Raw genomic sequence first — 17,853 nt, forward strand, 5'->3', positions numbered from 1 at the left:
AATACATTGTACTTTTCAAAAATTAATCACATATATTCAAGTATGTGAGGAAGAAAATGCTATCTTATCAAGGTGGAGAGTTCATTTACAAAAATGTAACAAAAGGTGCTGCTGCAGACTAAAGGAAGAAATTGCTCCATACATTACTTTGTTATTACCCCCCCCCAAAAAAAAAACGGTATGTCAACTATACTGCAACATACAACGATAGCTTTTATATATTTTTAAAATATTGAAAATAAAGGGAGCTACCATTATTCCTTAAATGTCTGCAGCTACTTGGAAAGGATAAATTTTTTTTTTTTCAGTATTTGAGTTGGATTACCTTGTTTTATTGAAAGTGGAAAAAATCCAATTTTGATTTCTTAAAAGTATATAAACCATATGGAAATTTAATATTCATTTCAGTTTCTATCTTCCTAGCAACCTTTTAAAGCTGCACATTTAATAAAGAACTGGTGAGCAACTCTAATACTAAATGCATTATGACATATTGCCATGACAATTTCTGAGTTAGGAGGCATCTTCTATGTTTTTTGCAGTATTTGTAGAAGCTTTCTCTTCTTCTGAGACATTTTCATTTTCCTCACAAGGTGAGTGAGAGAACAAGCTAAATGGCCAATTATCTACAGTCAGCGATGCTGACGAAGTACTAGCAGCTGGTATCTGAGGAGTCCATAGTGAGCTACGAAATGGATCAAATCCGCCATCGATATTAGCTGGTGCTGTTGAGGTGGGCTAAAGGAATTAAAAAATAAAAAGGAAATTACTGCTTTTTTAAATCATGATATGTCAGAAAAACTATAATTTCTTTATTCTTAGCCATTATCAATTGGACATAACAAAAATTATGATAAGATACTAATATTTAGAATAAACATGATTCTAGAGTCAATTTTCATATTATGAACCTTACTGTTGGCTCTTATTAATCAAAATGTCATTCCCAAAAATTTAATTTGTTTCAGCCCAATGTCATTGAACTTTTAACATACCTTCCTCCAATCATTTTTTTAACACTTTCGGAATAGAAATATTTTACCTGAAAACAATCTACCAAAACAAATATGTTATGGCTGGGAATAAAAAATTCTATTTCATATGTACAAATTTCAATTGAAAATAGTCAACCATCTGAATATCAATATTTTCAAAAATGAGCCTACAAGAACTCTTAGAATGTCAGTAGTTAGAAAGTGTTTCTATAATAAGTCAGATACACTTTTTATTAAACAGGCATTTGTAAAAGAAAGAACAAGTCTATTCAATGGTATTGATCTCTATCACTGTGAAGCTAACTGCCACAAACTACACTTTAAAAAAAAGAAGTACCATAATATCCCAGTAATTTAAAAACACATTGTAGATGTCATTACACCCATTATTGGTATTCAATGCAGCAAAATTGATGGCAGAACAGAAATACTTGGAAGAAACCACAAAACACAGATTTATAAATGGAAAAGGTGGGAAAAAGATATCATAAACCACCAATAAATTTGTAAAGTAACAAAAATTAAATTCATGCATATATAATCTGCAGTGGTAGAGCAAGCTCAGTGCTGAAGACCACACACAATTGGAAACAAATTCAAATTGAGAAAGGCCAGTTGTAGAGCAGATGTGCGGAAGTTTGCCTTTAGCCAAACTTCCGCACATCTTGTATTCTCATCTCAAAATTTTTCATATTTTCAGCGGGCGGTTGATTGTTGGAACAAGTTTCCATCTGTTGTTGTGGAAGTTGAAAGCTTAAATAAATTCAAGGAAAAACTAGATAAGCTATTGGAGGGATGAATAGGTAAAATTGGAGGTTTCGTGTTTTTTTTTTTTTTTTTTGTTTTGTTTTGCTGATGCTGTATAAGCCTGCTTTCTTGCATCGTTTGCCACTGCTAATGCTAAATATCTAGGTTCTACATTTATGATCTCATAATCATATTACTTTTATGGTTAGTGGTTTTTATCATTAAATGTCTATAAAATATCCATTATGACTGGACGGCATTCAGGAAATTCAAGGTATTCAAGGAAATTCCTATAGCTTAAAAGGCATAGTAAGGTAGTTAAAGCAGATATAAAATACTGCACTGAAGCTGGTGCTACTAGTGCTAAATTTGCAGCATGTACTATTATTACTATTAAATGTGTATTATTACTTTCTTCCAAGCAAATTACAAAGAAATGCAATCTCCTGATGGAGAATATGGAATATTCATTAGCATTAGAGAAAGGATATATATATAGCCTTTGACTTAATTTACATTATGGAGAAGGCTAGTAAAACTCTACAACAGATGGTAATAGGTTATAAAGGTATTTTTAAAGAAAGTTGTGGATAGTTTGTTCACTTCTGAAAAGAGCAGAATATGCACAACATATTGAACTACTGTTCGTTCATGCGTGTGTGTGTGTGTGTGTGTGTGTGTGTGTGTGTGTGTGTGTGTGTGTGTGTGTGTGTGTGTGTGTGTGTGTGTGTTGTTGTTGTTGTTTGGTTTTAGGAGCATTAGCAACTAAGGCCATATTGCTCTGGAGATATGCGGTGATCATTCCCTGAACTTTCTGCAACCTCCGTATTTGGTGGTCATGGGCTCGAACCCCGGTCTAATCAAGAAGTGTGTGCTATGCACTGCTGCTCCTGCCCACCTGGCTATGGAGGTGCTGCGTGGGTGTGTGTAAGGTTTGAGTTACTGCGCACACACACACACCAAAATAGCAAGCTTTACAAGGTGATATGTGTCTATATGTGCTACAAAGGGTCTATATGTACACAAAGTTGAAAATATCTAGTATGTGATTTCAAATGACTGCAAGTGGATTAAACTTATAGGAGAAGCTATTGATGCAAGTCTTGTGGCAGCTGAAGAATTGATCCCTATTCTGAAAAATATTACTGAGGAGGGTCGTTATACATTACCTAACACATTACAAATGCTACTTGAACATCGGTTCATGCACATCTTAACACATGAGAATTGAGGGAAGTACTGGAAAATGGATTAAGGTTAAACTAGGAGAGAGAGACAGGGCTGCACCTCATTGTCACTTCCTTCTTATAACTTTCATGAACTATTTAATAAACGGATGGAAATTAGTAATTTTGTTTATCTAAGAACAACCTTTAATGAAGATAGTATATATAGTAATGAATGTTATCTTGTCAACGTGATTACTTGTAAACTTCTGACTCTATGTTATGCCAGAGTATAAACAGAACATTTAATATATACAATGAAAGGAAATCAGAGTGAAAACAATGTATGGTACAATGCCAAATCTGTTGACACCCGCTGGGGCACAATGCAATGGTCACTTTGGAAAGCTCTGGGCTAAGGAAGTTGTAAACTGTTATCCATAATAATAGAGGTATCCTTAGATTCATATGAAAGCTCCATGTGGTTAGAAACATTCAAATATTTCTCCTACAAAAGGAAGTCGAACAACTAAAGGCCTGTCTGACTTCTGTGGAAATATTATGGAATTTACAATTATGGATGGAGTGTATTTTATAAGAGAGTCAAAACATTATTATATTAAGGGAGGATCTTCTCTATCCAATATGGTAAGCTATTATGAGGTAGTTACAAAGGAACTGAATACAATGGTTCTACAATTCACTCTAATTGAATGTAGAATCATACAAAACAAGGTAAACCAAAATAAAATATAAAAAGAATAATCAATGAACCTTACAAAATATCACTAGGTAATTTTGAAGATTGCACATAAAAACAATTGCAATCAACAAAATGCATGAGATTGAATAGTTCTTTAATAACTTACAGGAGTTGTAACACATGAGGTAGGTGAAGATGATCCTGGAATTACACTACTGTCATCTACTGAGAGATTGGAAACCAAATCAAGAGGTGAATCTGTTGAAGACTGACAGTTATCAGGCGATTTCCATAAATTAGATACAGAACTCCAGCTGTTATCTGATGGAATGTTCCATAAATGGGATGAGCCTCCCTGAGAAGAAAAATTCATTAATTATTAAAAGAATCAAGCACACTTTTACTAAAATAAAAATAATATTATAAACAGTCACAGATCTTTTTATGAATATATAATGTTTCTTCTGTACTAGCAAGAGTTTTTCATCGCCTATTGTGAATACTAGTAAGGGAAAAACCCACAAATGGCAAATATCAATGCGGTGGTATTACTAACTCTTATTTTAAAATTATTCCTTATTTAATAAATATAATTAAAAATATAAAAGCAATCAGGGTAATCCAAACTAGATTCTAGTTTTATTTATTATATTTTTAAGAACGATAATAAAATAATAATAAAGTTTCCATAATAAAGAGAGTTTGAAATTCAGTTCTGCTATCTGGGAAATGTTTGGCTTGATAGAGTTGGGGTTTTGTTGTTGGGTTTTTAGGAGCATTAGCAACTAAGGCCATATTGCTCCGGGGATATACGGTGGTCATTCCCTGACCTATCCGCATTCTCCGTATTTGGTGGTCACGGGCTCGAACCACGGTCTAATCAAGAAGCGTGTGCTATGCACTACTGCTCCTGCCCACCTGGCTACGGAGGCGCCTGGCTTGATAGAGAGTGAATGTTCCAGAACTAAGGAAGTTCAAGATACTCATAGGTATTAAAAGACCCACCAACCTTTTCATCAGCAGTCTTTTTATACAACACTAATTAGCAGTGTTCAATCCTACTTACCTTCAGTTTTTCTGTGAGCTGTGTAATTGAGTTATAGTGCATTTATCTGTGTGTAACTGTGTTTTAACTGTTTATGATGTCCTGTGGCAGTATTAATAGATGTGGAAAAGTCTTAGATAATCCAGCTGATGTCGCAGATGAAAGACCCTCAAAGTGAGAAAAAGCTGAGTGGCATGAAATTAGTGTTACAGAAATTACAGTATTGTTTATTACAAAAATTTTCAAACATAAAGGGTTTCTGGAATTGGTGGCATTTACCTAGTAATTTTGAGATGACAAGAGAGTGCACTGAACCATAAAGGTTAATGACTGTTAACCTTAATAGTTAAGACTTAGATATTGGAAAAAAATCCTGATAAGGTATGCATCATCTCTTGAGGGAGGGGTAAATACTAGACTGTATTTTATGTTATCACATTCAAGAGTAATTTTTTTTTTTTCTTCCATTTTGGAATAGCAGTTTGGTCTCAGGAAGTGGAAGGCTGAAGCAACCCAAAAGCATAATTGATCCAGACTTACCAAAAGAAACCTTACTAAAATGTCATCCAATAACTAAGTTTGAACTAGGGATGGAAAACTTGCTAGATTTTCTTTTAGCTAGGGGCTGCTTTACTCAATAAATGAATGAAAAAAAAAAAAGGGGGATGGAAAACATTGATGCAGATTTCTTCAATAGCCTTGACTTGATACATCACTTTCCTTAGCACAGTAAAATCCCTGTGGACAATGATGCATACTGCACTGCTCTTCTTGTCTTCTCTTTTGACACGATACATGTCAAGGAAGTAATATTGGAGGTTACTAGGGCTTTTTGTCCCACCTAAGAAATACTGTTGCGGTTTAGGCCTAAATGAAGGCCAGATGAACTAATGAGATTCATGGCAGAGAAGAAAAATGCATGGGATGCATATAAATTATCAGGGGACACAGAAGACTATGGTAGATATAAGCTAGTCTGCAATCAAGTCACAAAGGAGTTTAGGCAAGCAAAGGCAGATTATGAGAAGTCTTAGGCAAAGGATGCAAAGAGGAACAGCAAAGACTTCTTTACTTAAACTTTAGAAGGAAGGGGATGAATCAGATTGGTCCACTTGATATTGACGGTTTGACTGATGCTGATCCTGCTCAGATAGTTGACAAACTGAATGAGCACTTTGCATCTACATTCACACATAACAAATTCTGTAGGGAAGTGAAGGCCAGAAGCTTATAAAACTCTAGCAAGTAGCTAAATTATTTTATAATAACTGAGAGCAAAGTGGAGGAGGAATTGTCGAGGTTGAACATAAAAAAAGGAACCTGGGGGGGGGGGATATATGCAGTTATATTAAAGGAGGTAGCAAAGGAAGTAAGCAAACCCTTAGCTATAATTATGAGAGCTTCCTTGGACTCAGAGGAGATCCCAATGGACTGGAGATGTGCAAATGTATCCCCAATTCACAAAGGGGGGGGGTTCAAAGGGTCTACAAATAATTATAGACCTGTTAGTTTAACTTCTGTTCCGGGGAAAATAATGGAGTCACTGGTTAAAGAAGTGATGCATGATCACCTAGACAAGACTGCAGTTATAGTTCAGACACAGTAGGGGTTTGTTAAGGGGAAGTCTTTTCTGACCAATTTGATTGGATACTATGATGTGGTTACAAAGGAATTGCACAAAAAATAACACTAGCCAACAAAAAATATTTTTTGTCATACCTCCACAATGAAAATATGTGATTCTGGAGGAAATAAATGTGCCGATTCCGAAAATCACCATAAAAAGTCTATCATGTCAACATCAAAAGATGTACCAATGTTTAATTTAAAATAAAGGGTATGTATAATTAAAGTGCAAAAAAAAAATATATTATATGTTCTCTATAACTCATTTAACTTCAGAAAAATTATCATAAATCATAGCGAAATAGTTTTATATTTCAATAATATATAATCAGTATAAATGTAATTGCCCTTAAAAATGTTTGCTACTAAGGGATTTTCTCCTGTATTCCTGCGTACTGCCTCACAAGGAACCAGCAGTAATCCCCCATCATTACAGGATCCCAGCAACCTTGATATCGCTTTTCCATCATGGAAATATCTTGATGAAACTGCTCCCCTTGTTCATCACTCACATCTCCCAGATTTTTGGGGAAAAATTCGAGATGGAAATGAAGAAAATGAATTTTCAATAACATTTGACAGCTTATGTTTTTGTAGGCACTTGAGGAAATTAGATGCCACATTTCATAGCGTTCTTCTTTCCTATTACCCAAAAAACCATGAACAACCACCTTAAATGATCGTCACGCTGCCAATTCAACCTCCTTTAACTGGGTTTCAAACACATTGTCTTTCAGAAGTTTCCTAATTGGGGATCCTATGAAAATTCCTTCCTTAAGTTTGGCATAAGTTAAATTAGGAAAAACACTTCTCAAGTATGCAAATCTGTTGCCTTCTTTATCTAGCCCTGTCACAAAATTTTTCATCAATCCAAGTTTGATGTGCAGTGATGGAAGAAGAACCTTGTTTTATTGCGTTAAAGGAATATATTTTACATTACATTTTCCTGGTATGAACTCGTCCCAGTGTTGTACAACGTAATTCTTCTGTCGTACGGCTGTCCCACAAAACATAAAAAACAATATTTTGGGAAATCCCCTCTGCAAACCTTAACATCACTGCATATGTTCTAACCATAATTCTGGTATTTTATAGCATGCAGAACTTTAGACATGCTTTCATGACTTTCTTTAAGTCCAACTGAATGAAACACAGGAACTGATGGAAATTCGTTGTCATTATGAAGCAAAACTGCTTTTAAATTTAATTTTGAGGTATCTATGAACAAACACCATTCATTTGACTTATGCACGACACCTAGTTCTCTTAGAAGTCCAATAATGTCTTTGCAAAAACACATTGTCCTCCGTAGCAAAATATTTCAAAAACTTTTCATGTCTTTTTCGAAACACTGAAATCTTTGTTCCTGCTATGAGTATATTCCACTGCTGTAACCTAGAACTTAACAGTTCAGCTTGTTCAAATCATTCAACTCATCTTGTTTGATTAAATGTATCTCACTACCTGAACTTACTGGCTGACATCTTGTGAAGTGAAGGCTTCTGGGGAAGCCTCAACTTGAACTTGATCACTATTATCTTCCTCACTACTGTTATCCCAAGTTTTGGTGCTCACTACTAGTACTGGAAAATAATCACCGTGTGGAAGGGCCAAATTGCAGAAGGTATATTTTGATATATTATAGCATGTTTGCTTTTTTTTTAGACATACCAGATATATGTTTTTAGACATACCAGATTTGAGTTTGCCATGTAACCGCTTCCTATGGTTTGTTGTACAAGTAATACAACACTTGTGAGGTACCCACGGTTTGTCTTGATCACCAATTTTACATCTGAAATAAAAAGAATATGAAAGTTTTGTAATGTCATAGATATTTTTCCATTGAGTCTTTGGGGTAAACCGTCCAAAAACATAACAAAAATTGTCTGGATGATTGATACACTTCCTATGTGTCTGCTTATTCATTGTAACACTAAATGAATTTCTGCCAATGCAAATTCAGTTTTAAACACTATAATATAAAAACAAAACAAATTCAATTTTTTCACCACACAGTACACAGACATGGCAACTTACTAGTTCTACTCGAGTGAAAACACTGAAAGGAAAAATATTTGCGAATCGGCAGGTAGAACTGGAAATTATTTTACTGTACTGCAAGGGTTGTGGGCCACACCCTCCTACTCTCGAGGGGCTGTTTATGTTTGGAGGATAGATTTACAGCCCTGAGAACATGTCACGATCAGTTAATACTTGGAAAACCTTGGCAAAGCCTACAAAAATCCTTACCAATAATGCTAAGTATCCTCTTTTCAAATTGTAAATTGTTGCAACAGAATGTGAACTTAAGACCCATAGGTAGAAGTCCAGTTATGTTTATCACAAGAAAATCAAAATCAGAGTTAATTGCTAAAATTAAGAAAATTAGCTTATATCTCTTAAAATAAATGAGTATGTCATCCATTACTGGCTAGATTATGCGAAATTGGCTTATTTTGGTAAAATGTAACTCCCTCTATATTTAATAACTGTGATGAGATGTGAAACTATCATAGTGATTTTTGAAATCTACACATAAAAATTGGTTAAAAACAGCATTTAATTTCTTGGGGATAAAAATCGTGTTGGCTAGTGTAATTCTGATATCATGTACTTGAATTTTAGGAAAGCTTTTGATACTGTTGTCCATAGAAGATTACTGTAAAAGTTGGAGCAGTATGGCATTAATGACAAGTTGCTGCTATGGATAAAGGGATGATTGAGAGGGAGAACACAAAGAGTGGTAATCAATGGACACAGCTCTTCGTGGACTAATGTTATTAGTAAAGTCCCCCCCCCCAGGGTTCTGTGTTGGGCCCATTATTGTTTTCTGTATTTATCAATGATATTGATGAAGGGTGGCAGGGTTGTTAATGACAGTACAGTACAGTACTGCAAGAGGATCTAGAAAAGATGAGCTGATGGGCTGACTGAAGTTTAATATTGACAAATGTATAGTACTGCATATTGGTAACAGTAACTCCAGAGTAATATGCCAACTGTGTGGTACTACACTCAGGGCAGTAGACAATGAAAAAGACCTGAGGGTAACTGTGAAGTCAGATATGAAGTTTTCTGAGCAGTGCAGACAGGCCGCTAGGACAGCTCAAGGGGGGTCTTCTCAATGATATGCAGGAATGTTGCTAGCAGGGATAAGGAGTTGATTATCCCCTTGTACAAGGCATTGGTCAGGCCACACCCTGAGTACTGCATACAGGTCTGTCTGGAAGCCTCATTTTAGGAAGGATATAGAGCTGCTGGAATGAGTACAGAGAAGGGCAATGAGATTGGCGAGGGAAAGAAAGGGTTGTTCTTACCAAAAAAGGCTTAAGTTTGCAAATTGCAGCATCTGGAGACTAGTTATCTGCAAGGTGATCTGACTGAGGTGTATAAGGCCTTGAATAGATTGAGCAAGCTCAATGCTGATGGGACCAGAGTTCAAATTGAGGAAACACAGTTGTAGAGTAGATATGTGCAGAAATTTGCCTTTAGCCAGTGAGTAGTTGATTGCTGGAACAAACTTCCATATATGAAAATGACAGTTCAAGTAAATTTAGCATATGCTATATCTTGGTAAGGTATACCTCACCTCTTGAGGGATGTCCTAAGTAAGGAAAGTTTCAGAGAAAGCTCACACTTTTAAATCATAAGAGGACAGGACAGCATGTTAAGCAATTTCAGCTTACTCTTTAGTCTCACAAAATTTTTTATACCAGACTGGAAGCAAAAAAAAAAAAAAAAAAAAAAAAAAATCCCAACCAAAAAACAAAACAAAACTGCATAGCGTAATGTTAATTGCATTTGTAATTTTCTACTGAATATTAAATGTAGTCAGTAGAATTATGGAAAGTAATAAAGCTATTTACATATTTTCTCATTTTGTTATCATTGTTGGGATTGTCTTCTGGTTGTTTGAGAGCTAGATTTCATCGGCTGTCATTATAGAATTAGCTGTGATTATTTGACTATTTTCTTTAAGTGGTACAAGTGTCTGCTCTTTCCTGCTGTGAGATCTTTTAATTATCTACAGTTGTCCCCAGTATCAGGCCACAGCTAATATGACCATCTAAAGCAGCGGTCCCCAAACTTTTTGAAAGGAGGGCCACATAGGAATATTCATAGTAGTAGGTGGGTTGGATCCACAAAGTTTTCTCATATTTTATAATATCCATTTTATTGACTAGTCAACTGTATATATATAAATATATATTATACCAACTGTACATATATAAATATATATTATACCAACTGTACATATATAAATATATATTAAACATGTATCAATTTAAATAAACTTTACAATAATAATTATTATTGCTACTATTCAAGACACAGCCATTCAAAGTTTTCTTGATGGCAGAAAAGTTGATAAATATGATGCATTATTTGCAACTTACAAGTTAATGATAGCAGTGTACGTGCTTTTTACTTCTTGTAACAATATATTCATTATTGCTGTTAATCTCAGGTGATTTTTTTTTTATATTTTGTTTTTCATCCTTGAAAACAGGACATATAAAAATTCTCCATGGGCCTTAGTTTGGAGACCCCTGGTGTTAAGTTAAACAGTTAAATATTTCTGTATGTGCACTGTGAATCTGGTACGGTAAAAAAGAAACCAATTACAACACTTTTCTCACTGTAAGTCATAAAACTATGGCTTTCCGTGAGACTCTTTTGACTTTGACTTAATTCCGGCCCTCATGTACACTGGCCACATGTAAAAAAAAAATTCACTCATTAACCAAACTGTACACCATATCTAAAAGGAGACACTGAAAAAAAAAAAGGCTGATTTAAATTTATTAAATTCTCTGGACATAGAACAGATCTATGTTCTATCTTTTTTTTTTTCACCAGGTTGGAATATATCTTTTATTGTACTGGAGGAACTAAGGAAACACACACACACACACACACACACACACACACACACACACACACACACACACACACACACACACACACACACACACACACACACACACACACACACACACACACACACAGTTTGCCTTATTCAATATTTAAGCAATATTCATATTCAAATGAACCCATTTCTTCAGAAAATGGTAAAATAATCTCATGATAACTTCAATCATATACCAATCAGATGAATAACAGAGCAGTTAAGTAAAATATAAAATAATACACACAAAATAAAATTTATGCAAAAATGATATAAAATAATAAAACAAAGTGATAAAATTATTGAGTTAAAGGTATTAAAATAAAATACACTGAATTTTCAGAGAGGATCACCTCCTTATACAGCACAACAACTGTTCTGCCATTCACCAGGTTGGCATATATTACCATTGTTACCACGAGTCAAACAGACACAATAAAAAGAGAAGTAATGGTTTACTCCTTACTTTTAAAATATTACACAGACCAGACTGTATACATTTGTGGATCCTCCAATGTAAAACACCAGTATGTGCACCAACAGCTGATTAACCAGGAAATTTTTAAAAATATAAAAATATTTAAAATGCAATAAAATTTGCACCATAAATACTTACTAATCCTATTTTACTGGAAGATAAATTTGTATTCTCCTCGTTACCCTTTAGAGGTTCATTTGTCCAAATGTCAAAAGATGGATTATAATTCGGGTCCCAGAGACTTTCAGAAAATGTAGGAACATCAAATCCTGGCCAATCTTTAAAAGACAGTTTATGGATTACAAACAAAAATGCACATTTTTTCTGCACTGTAATAAAATATTAAAGTGCAATGGAACTAAATCCAATATAAGTTAAGAGAAACCCGCTTTGAAGAATGGTTTTCAAGAAAAGTGTATCATCCCATTTTTATCACCAGCAGCGCAAACAACAGCATCAACCAGTCACATGACATGTTTGAGAATAGGAAGTCAGTTGCATGACAGTGGGTGGTCATAAAAATGTTTTGCTTTAAACATCTGGAATAACTATCACGAAAGGGCCTTGTGTACTGGGGTCCATAGTTAAGAAAGAAATACAGTATAACTCAAATGAATGTATTTAATAACACAAATATATAGCAGAAGCTTTCGAGGCTGACGAGCCTCTTTGTCAACTAATAGATTGATTGAAATTTTTGAATACAACTGATATAGTTATGCGTGCAGTGAGCTGAGAGTGAAGTCACATTATTCAATCCCTGTCTAATTTCATACAGTTTACTCTAGAGTTAGAAATCAACGAGGTGCTCCCATTCCTGGATGTCTTAGTGCAACAAGTAGGCCCACGTCTAGACTTCGGTATACCGTAAACCTATGTGGTGCGGACAATTTACAAACTACAGATCCGGCCATGCACCCAATCATCTCAACAGCACTGCCTGCACCCTATTCTCTAGATCTTGGAGCCATTCCAGCACTGATGCAATCAGACGCAATGAGATTTCCCGTGTGAGGACAGACCCGACCAAATGTGGATATCCATCCCATGTGCTAGACAGATGCCTATTACAAGCATAAGAACTCGCATCCCACCCAAGACAGTATACAATCTGCCTACATTCCCTACTATCCAGGCGTGTCAGGTCGGATATCAAAAATTCTCAGAAATTACAACATAAATTACTCTGCGAACAATTACCCTGCAGAAACCTACGTTCGCTCATCTCCAGTGTGAAGACCCCTGTCACACCTCTCTTATGCAGCAATATAATATACTGCATCACCCGCAGAGACTGTGACAGCTGCTACATAGGTGAGACATCAAGATGTCTTCAAGATCGCCTTACGGAGCATGACAGAGCAATCCGGCTTGCCGAAACTGACCAGTCCGCAGTCGCAGAACATTTTTAGGCCACCAACCACAATCTCAATCCCAAAGTGACTTTGAAATAGTGGCCCACTCGTGACACTTTTGCCACCGCGCATGGCTAGAGTCACTTAATATATTAAACAATCCGAAGGCCATAAACCGCTGCAAAGGCATGAGAATGCACCCCATCCTGGAGCCAACCATTCTACACCTCGACAAACGCTGGAGTAAAACAGCGCATGTCCGTGCGACAACAATAGGAAACCAGTTTGAATGAATAACGTGACTTCACTCTCAGCTCACTGTATGCATAACTATATCAGTTGTATTCAAAAATTTCAATCAATCAATTAGTTGACAAAGAGGCTCGTCTGCCTTGAAAGCTTTTGTTGTATATTTGTGTTTGTTGTTGTTGTTATTTGGTTTTTAGGAGCATTAGCAACTAAAGCCATATTGCTCCGAGGATATGCGGTGGTCATTCCCTGACCTTTCTGCATCCTCCGTATTTGGTGGTCAAGGGCTCGAACCCCAGTCTAATCAAGAAGCGTGTGCTACGCACTGCCGCTCCTGCCCGCCTGGCTACGGAGGCGCCGTATATTTGTGTTATTAAATACATTCACTAGGTTATACTGTATTTCTTTCTTATCTGGAATAACATAAGAATGTTGCATATTCATTATTAGACATCCAGTATACCGGCATTCTGTTAAGAATGGGCTATACATTTTTTCAGTGGCATGTGCAGTTCAATGTGCTACTTCATAACCGAGTTATGCAGTTACACATTCAACCCAAGGATCAACCTGTAGCCATGTATCATATTCTGCCACCAATCAAACAGTGCCAGTGTGTGCTGTTATTATGAAGCATTTGTATATCATCTACAATATAAGAGACTTCTGTAAGTTTCAATTGCTTGTTCATATACAGTGAACCCAACTGAAGCTACAATTAGGTGAAAATGTAGTGGGAAGCACTGTTGCATCTTCTACTCTACATGATTTCCATAGCTTCTGGCCTTTTTTTTTTTTTTTTTAAATAAAAGCTGGGATGTACTACCTTTGCAGTATGAATTGATCTAAGAGATTACAGATAAATATTCTTAAACGTATTTCTATTAAATAAATAAATTTTTATTATTAACTACTTGATTATAATTCTAGGTTCAAGCAAATTAAGTTGAAGGCAATTTGTTTTTAATGAAATCATTCTTTTATTAAGACTTGTTAAAAGTTTCACATAAACCTTTTTTTTAAACCACTGATCAGATGCTTAGTGTACAGTTCATTCTTTACTATATGTGGCATTATTTTATGAAGACAGAAATTCCAGTAAAAGAAATATTTACCATATAAAGCTACTTGTTTGTGGTAATCCTCTTCACGTTGTCTTCGTTCTGCATGAAGTGCCTGCATCATGGTTAGTGGCTGGCTGTTCCAGTTAGATCCAGAACCAAATAGTTGGTCTAAAAAGGAAAAAAAGCATACATACATATTTGTTTTATGGTTATTCATAACAGTCTATATGTATACATTACTAAATCCCATATAAAATTTGGATATTTCAATGCTGAAAGGTTCTCTACTTCTGTCGATCATTTAGTGAAGTAATTGACAAAAAAAAAAAAAAAAAAAAAAAAAGAGAGAGAAAGAAAGAAAAGGGGAGGGAGGACAAAACATAAGCTGTCAGGCTGCCGACGTAGGACAACATACATTTGCAATTGCTCATCATGTAAAACAAACTGCTTTCAACCAGGAGTGATGACAGGAATCATGTGTGTGGTCCAAAATTCCAACATTGGAACATGAGCTAAAATTAACATGCTTCTCACACCAAAATAATGCTCAGCAATAGCAGAGTGGGCAAAGTTGGCCTGGTGAATAGCTCCCCTCCCCCAATGCTCTGAGACACAAATGCAAAGTCTGTGATTCAACTCACCAATAGAATGCACTCCACAATCTAGGCATGTGATCTGATAAATGAAATCTGCACAGCAAGGGAATGGCAGATTTACCTCTGGGAAACCATTGACTGCAATTTTCTGCCAGGGAGCTGCACACAACCTATATGGTAGCATTCCACCAACCTAGCAAGACATGTAGAAATGCCCAGCCAGTGGGGAATATAAGCAGTGGCAATTGCAATAAAAATGGGAAACTGAATTATTCCCATACAACTGAAATCTATCCAAAATGTCAGGGGGATATCCACCTAGACAAATCCACCCTAATCCTAAAGATCATGGAAGCAATATTAGGGTGGAATCATTCTCAACTAAACAATGCTTGTGATGTACTGTACAGATGTCCTGGGGCACATCCTGACTTATAACTGGCGAAACTGACCTGGAACACTGGTTTTTTATATACAAAGGTTGCCAAATGGGTACCCATATGCTGAAATGGGAAGGTACAGTCCACCTCTAACTCCATAGTAAAAGGGGACATGGAATTGAGATATTAAAGGAGGAGGAACAGCACCTCTGGCCCATAAAGGATGACTGCAAATTCAAAAATGTCTTTCTCCAAGGCCTTTATGATAATATTAGCTATGGGAGCACTAAATGGAGCACCCATAACCGAACCCTGAACATGATTGCACAACCAAATAAACAAACATTTAATGAACTTCAGGAAATGAACACTACTATTCACATCACAGGTTGTTTAACTAACTAATGAGTGGTGAGAGCAATTCAGTAATAAGCTTGGAAAGTTCATATGTTGGGGTGCCACAACAAGCAACACAGGAATGCCTAGCTTATATGCTTTTGGCAAACCACAGAACTGGGAAAGCTGGTACCCTGTCACATTAAGCTTCCAGCAAATAGATTTGCTAAATTTTCTTATCAATAAACCATGGATTTCAATTTCTTAAGAATTTTAATGGGAGAATCCTCAAGTTCTTAAGAAATAAAACCTTTTAGGGCTAAAGCCTCATGTTGCAAGCAAGTTTACTGACATATAAGTTAGTGCTACTGCATCATTTTAATATGCAGGAACCTACTAAAGTAGTAAACAATTGGCATCATTTAAGTATATCTCATATTGTGAATACCTTCACAACGAGTTGCCATGATACTGCACTACCTTGAATAAGTAATGCTTTGCCAATGGAGAAGATCTCTCATATTGTGGAGTTATACTTCATAACTGGGTTGTCATCATTGCAACACCAGGGTACCTACCCACCCACCAAGGAGAAGCCAACTAGCTTCGAAACGGTGCTGGTATCCGCTGGGAATAAGTAAGAATAGTCTTCTTACTTATTCTTTTAACTGAAGTCTCCAGACGTGTATGCAGTGCTCAAGGTGTGGCCTGACCATTGCCTTATAGCAAGATAGGGCTTACAAAACCGAGATCCTGGTAATTTTTTTCTGGTATTCAAATACCGGTATTGATACAAAAATACCGGTTTCTCGGTATTAATTTAAAAAATAATTGTTTATGATTTAATCATATAAAGAAGATTTTATAACCACCAACCAAAAATGATAAATATTTACAAGAGTATACTGCAGCAGAATTTGGCAAATAAATTGTCATGCAATTAGATTCCAAAGTTTTTGAGTTGAGATATTGTGTGCAGAAAGCTTTAATTGATTTAGATTCAAGCATTTATTTTTGTGAGTTGAATTTAATTTATTATCTGCAGCAATATCTATATTAATTCCTATATTTGTAAAAGAATAAGAAGTTTAACTCAATACGATACTCTCTATAAATTAAAATGAAAATAATTAAAAATTAATTTAACTCAATTAAAATTTAAGTAAAAAATTAATTTAACGAAAAAATTCCAAAAAATGATTTTCCTTCCTGAAGCTGAAATATTGATATCGATGTAGTATTAAGCATTATAGCTCTGGTTCATACTATTAATTCCTATAAATTTAGCGGCATAGCGGTAGATGCGCTGTGCTGCAAAGAAGCAAATATTTTAACTGCAGTGGCTAACATAAAATTTATGATAAAACTCATACTCTTGGAATCAAAATTCTGAAATAGCTACAGAATTGGATACAGCATTGAAAATCCATACTTCACAGAGGCGTACTCATTTATCACAGGTTCTTCAGTATTTGCAAAGTAGGACACAATACGATTGGAAATTATTTAGTATTAGTAATGGCCATATATCATGCAAGAAGGTTTAAAAGGTCTAAGGCTTATGCTGCACCAGCAAAAAAAAAAGAAAAATAATAATACAGGTCGACCGTCACTAATCCGGCAGCACTGGGACCTGTGGGGTGCTGGATCATCGGTGGTTATTTTAGCACATACAGTTTACCCAACAGCTAACCACTTCATCCTACTTTTAACACGTTGACTGCCAAGCTAGTTTAAGAAAAAAATTCCTCAGGGGCCAAAAAATATTTAGCAAAAAATTTGATTAGTCAAACTAATGTCAGTGTTGTTTTTTTTTTTTTCGCTTAAAGTATAAAAAAAAAAAAAAAAAAAATTTTTTTTTTTTATACTTTAAGTGAAAATTTCAACATAAAAATTTATTTTTTTTTATGTTGCATATATGTGGCCGACGTGGCCCAGTAGTTTACTTTATTTCTTGAGAAGCTGTGTTGGCCACATATGCGTGACCCTATTATGGCATACATATGAAGGTCATTTGTGATTAGTTTATTGCATGCATGGCGAGCACTGCAATAAAACTAATTTCGATATACTGCCTCTATATCATCAGCAATATTCTTGCACTCTTTCTATTTAAGTGAACCAGTCTCTCCTGTTAACAAGCACAGACCACGCTGAGAAAAATCACCCCATGAGCCTTGCACTATCTCTCTAGGGCCAAA

The 17,853-nt window shown here is 35.5% G+C and overlaps 1 protein-coding gene across 1 annotated transcript in view; it reads right to left on the reverse strand.

The window, feature by feature from the left end:
• Positions 1–319: 319 nt before the first annotated feature.
• Positions 320–17,853, reverse strand: part of Tmem131 (Transmembrane protein 131) — a 448,968-nt gene continuing 431,434 nt past the window's right edge. Inside the window, exons 33-36 of the mRNA XM_090388275.1 lie at positions 14,392–14,508; positions 11,811–11,950; positions 3,778–3,966; positions 320–738 (exon numbers count right to left, since the gene is read on the reverse strand). Coding sequence (XP_090244401.1) covers positions 514–738; positions 3,778–3,966; positions 11,811–11,950; positions 14,392–14,508 — 671 coding nt within the window. The 3' untranslated portion in view covers positions 320–513. The remainder of the gene's footprint in view (positions 739–3,777; positions 3,967–11,810; positions 11,951–14,391; positions 14,509–17,853) is intronic.

This window comes from Mastigoproctus giganteus, chromosome 2, assembly GCF_048544385.1.
Source record: "Mastigoproctus giganteus isolate SK-2022 chromosome 2, ASM4854438v1, whole genome shotgun sequence".
Lineage (NCBI taxonomy): Eukaryota > Metazoa > Arthropoda > Arachnida > Uropygi > Thelyphonidae > Mastigoproctus > Mastigoproctus giganteus.